The sequence below is a fragment of the Phyllobates terribilis genome, unplaced genomic scaffold, assembly GCF_046119375.1.
Source record: "Phyllobates terribilis strain yellow unplaced genomic scaffold, ASM4611937v1 Scaffold_12__6_contigs__length_324123572, whole genome shotgun sequence".
In the NCBI taxonomy this organism is placed as follows: Eukaryota; Metazoa; Chordata; class Amphibia; order Anura; family Dendrobatidae; genus Phyllobates; species Phyllobates terribilis.
In genome coordinates this window covers 246,145,496-246,149,134 of record NW_027362772.1, presented here as the reverse complement: position 1 = coordinate 246,149,134, position 3,639 = coordinate 246,145,496, and the positions used below count along the sequence as shown (strand labels likewise).

The window sequence follows — 3,639 nt, the reverse complement described above, 5'->3', positions numbered from 1 at the left end:
TGGTACAGAATGAACAAGAGAATTTCAATTCAATTGAGATACAAATAACAATATATTAATAGCCAATTTAACATAGCATAGAGAGGTATATGGAAATTTACCTTTAACAACGAATGGGGGAAAAAAATGTTTTTGTATTGGTTATCATTGCCTAAGAGAACATCAGCTATTTGGAAGTTCCATTGGAACTGTTGGATTAAAGTAAGGAATGAAGGGTGAGATCCATCAGGCAAGACAATGAAAAAGTGGGGCGTCTGCCAATCATTGGGTGGGTGGCAACAATGAGATTTAAAGAGACTTACCAAAAGTAAAAACAAAACTAAAACGTTATGGTTTCTGCTTTTCATTTGCTAAATCATTTCTTAACAAATTGCATATAATACTATTTTGTAGCATGTACTTTCAGGCACATTAGGTTTCTGAACTTTGTAAGAAAAGGTTCGCTTGAAGACTGTGTCTGGTACTAGAGCTTTCAGATATATTCAAGTAAATGGGTCTTAACTGTAAGTTCAGACACAGCCCATGGACAAGAGTGGTGTTCTTTCTAAAAATCCAGATCTTTTTCCCTAATGCCGAACATCCCCTTAATATCTCTGAACTACAACAATATGATACACAATCTTTCTAACAGCGGCCTTCACGTCACCGTTCCTCAGGCTGTAGATGAATGGATTGAGCAATGGTGCGACAAAGGCATATAAAGCAGATATCACCCTGTCTTGATCCATTGAGTAACTGGACTTCGGCCTAAAGTACATAAAAATAGCAGAACCATAAAACAAAGTGACTACTATGAGGTGAGAGGTGCAGGTGGAGAACGCTTTCTTCCTTCCCGATGTTGACTTTATATTGAGAACCGTTGTGATGATGTGTGTGTAGGAGATGATGGTCAAAATGAAGGAACTGACAATGACGCAACCACAAGCCACAAAGAGAACAATTTCGTTTTTCATGGTTGATGTACAAGCCAGCTGCATTACAGGGGGAATGTCACAGAAAAAATGATTAATTCTATTATCGCTACAGAAAGGCAAGCTAAAAGTCAGAATTGTGTGTATTAGGGAGTTTACAGCACCACCAATCCATGAGACAGCTACAAGCTGAATACATGTTCTTTTATTCATATTGGTGCCATATAGCAGAGGATGACATATGGCGTTATACCGATCATACGCCATCACGGCTAGCAGGTAGCACTCCGTTCCACCCAGGAGCAAACCACAGTACATCTGCATGACACATCCCGAGAACGAGATGGTCTTATGGATTGACAAGAAGTTTGACAGCATTTTGGGCACGGTGGTAGAGATGTAACAGATCTCCAAGAAGGATAAATTGGCCAGAAAAAAGTACATTGGGGTGTGAAGAGATGAAGTAAGCCAGTAAGCCAAGATTATAGATATGTTACCCATCACGGTGGTAATATAGATGAGCAGGAACAGGGCAAAGAGTAACTGCTGGATAACAGGAGCCCCAGAAAATCCCATTAGGATGAAATTGGTAATCATAGTTTGGTTCTTTTTTATCATTTCATCCTTTGAATCTGAAGGATAAACAGATAATTATATAATGGTATTACAATTTTATTTTCATGCACCTGTTAGGTTTTGATTTCATAGAGGGGGGTCTTTCCATTTAGGATTATAGTCTTTTAAGACAGAAAAGAGACCCGTCACAACTGAATATTATCCTTACAGTGGGTATGGAAAGTATTCAGACTCGTTTCAATTTTTCACTCTTTGTTTCATAGCAGCCATTTGGTAAATTCCAAAAAGTTCATTTTTTTCTCATTAAAGTACACTCTGCACTCCATCTTGACTGAAAAAAAAAACAGAAATGTAGAAGTTTTTGCAATTTTATTAAAAAAGAAAAACTGAAATATCACATAGTCATAAGTATTCAGACCCTTTGGTCATTATTGAGAAGCACCCTTTTGAGCTAGTACAACCATGAGTCTTCTTGGGAATGATGCAACAAGTTTTTGCATCTCCAGTTCCTTCAGGTTGGATGGTGAATGTTGGTGGACAGCCATTTTCAGGTCTCTCCAGAGATGCTCAATTGGGTTTAGGTCAGGGCTCTGACTGGGTCAGTCAAGAATGGTCACAGATTTGTTCTGAAGCCACTCCTTTGTTATTTTAGCTGTGTACTTAGGGTCATTGACTTGTTAGAAGGTGAACCTTCGGCCAAGTGTGAGGTCCAGAGCACTCTGGAATAGGTTTTCATCCAGGATATCTCTGTACTTGGCCGCATTCATGTTTCCTTCAATTGCAACCAGTCATCCTGTCCTTGCAGCTGAAAACCACCCCCATAGCATGATGCTGCCACCACCATGTTTCACTGTTGGGATTGTATTTTGCAGGTGGTGAGCAGTGCCTGGTTTTCTCCACACATACCGCTTAGAATTATCATCAAAAAGTTCTATATTCGTCTCATCATCCAGTGAATCTTATTTCTCATAGTCTGGGAGTCCTTCATGTGTTTTTGAGCAAATTCTATGCAGGTTTTCATATGTCTTGCACTGAGGAGAGGCTTCCTTCGGGCCACTCTGCCATAAAGGCCCAACTGGTAGAGGGCTGCAGTGATAGTTCACTTTGTGGAACTTTCTCCCATCTCCCCACTGCATCTCTGGAGCTCAGCCACAGTGATCTTGGGGTTCTTCTTTACCTCTCTCACCAAGGCTCTTCTCCCACGATTGCTCAGTTTGGCTGGACGGCCGGGTCTAGGAAGACTTCTGGTGGTCCCAAACTTCTTCCATTTAAGGATTATTGAGGCCACTGTACTCTTAGGAACCCTGAGAAATGCAGAAATTCTTTTATGACCTTGGCCAGATCTGTGCCTTGCACAATTCTGTCTATGAGCTCTTTGGGCAGTTCCTTTGAGCTCATGATTCTTATTTGGCCTGACATGCACTGTGAGCTGTGAGGTCTTATATAGACAGGTGTGTGCCTTTCCAAATCAAGTCCTATCAGTTTAATTAAACACAGCTGGACTCAAATGAAGGAGTAGAACCATCTCAAGGAGGATCACAAGGAAATGGACAGCATGTGACTTAAATATGAGTGTCTGAGCAAAGGGTCTGAATACTTATGACCATGTGATATTTCAGTTTTTCTTTTTTAATAAATTTGTAAAAAATTTATACATTTCTGTTTTTTTTCAGTCAAGATGGGGTGCAGAGTGTACCTTAATGAGAAAAAAAATGGACTTTTTAGGATTTACCAAATGGCTGTAATGAAACAAAGAGTGAAAAATTTAAAGGGGTCTGAATACTTTCCATACCCACTGTAAGTCAATAAATCCAGTTGATACTCGTGAAATTGGTGATGCTCATGCCTAGGGAAGGCGTCTCATATGAAATTAAGGATAGAAAGGCCAGCACTCATGTAGATGAAGACGTTTTCAAAGGTTTATTCCATCAGTAGCGTTGAGTACAATAATATCAATTTTGCTTTTTGGTCTAACTGAGCCTTTTTCAAAGTGCAGTTGTATATTATATTGACAGCCACTGATTCCAGTAATCACGGTGTAATGTTTCACTTCCAATGTAATGGCGCTGTAGGGAAATTACAGCTGATTGACAACAGTCCAAAGGTGATTATCTTTGCATTGGGAAACCCTTATAAACCTATAAGCTTCATT

The 3,639-nt window shown here is 39.7% G+C and overlaps 1 protein-coding gene across 1 annotated transcript; it reads right to left on the bottom strand.

Moving 5' to 3' along the window:
* Window positions 1-584: 584 nt before the first annotated feature.
* LOC141171552 (olfactory receptor 5V1-like) lies at window positions 585-1,529 on the bottom strand. Its single transcript, XM_073655234.1, has one exon. It carries the CDS (start codon window positions 1,527-1,529, stop codon window positions 585-587), a length of 945 nt encoding a protein of 314 aa, XP_073511335.1.
* Window positions 1,530-3,639: the final 2,110 nt, after the last annotated feature.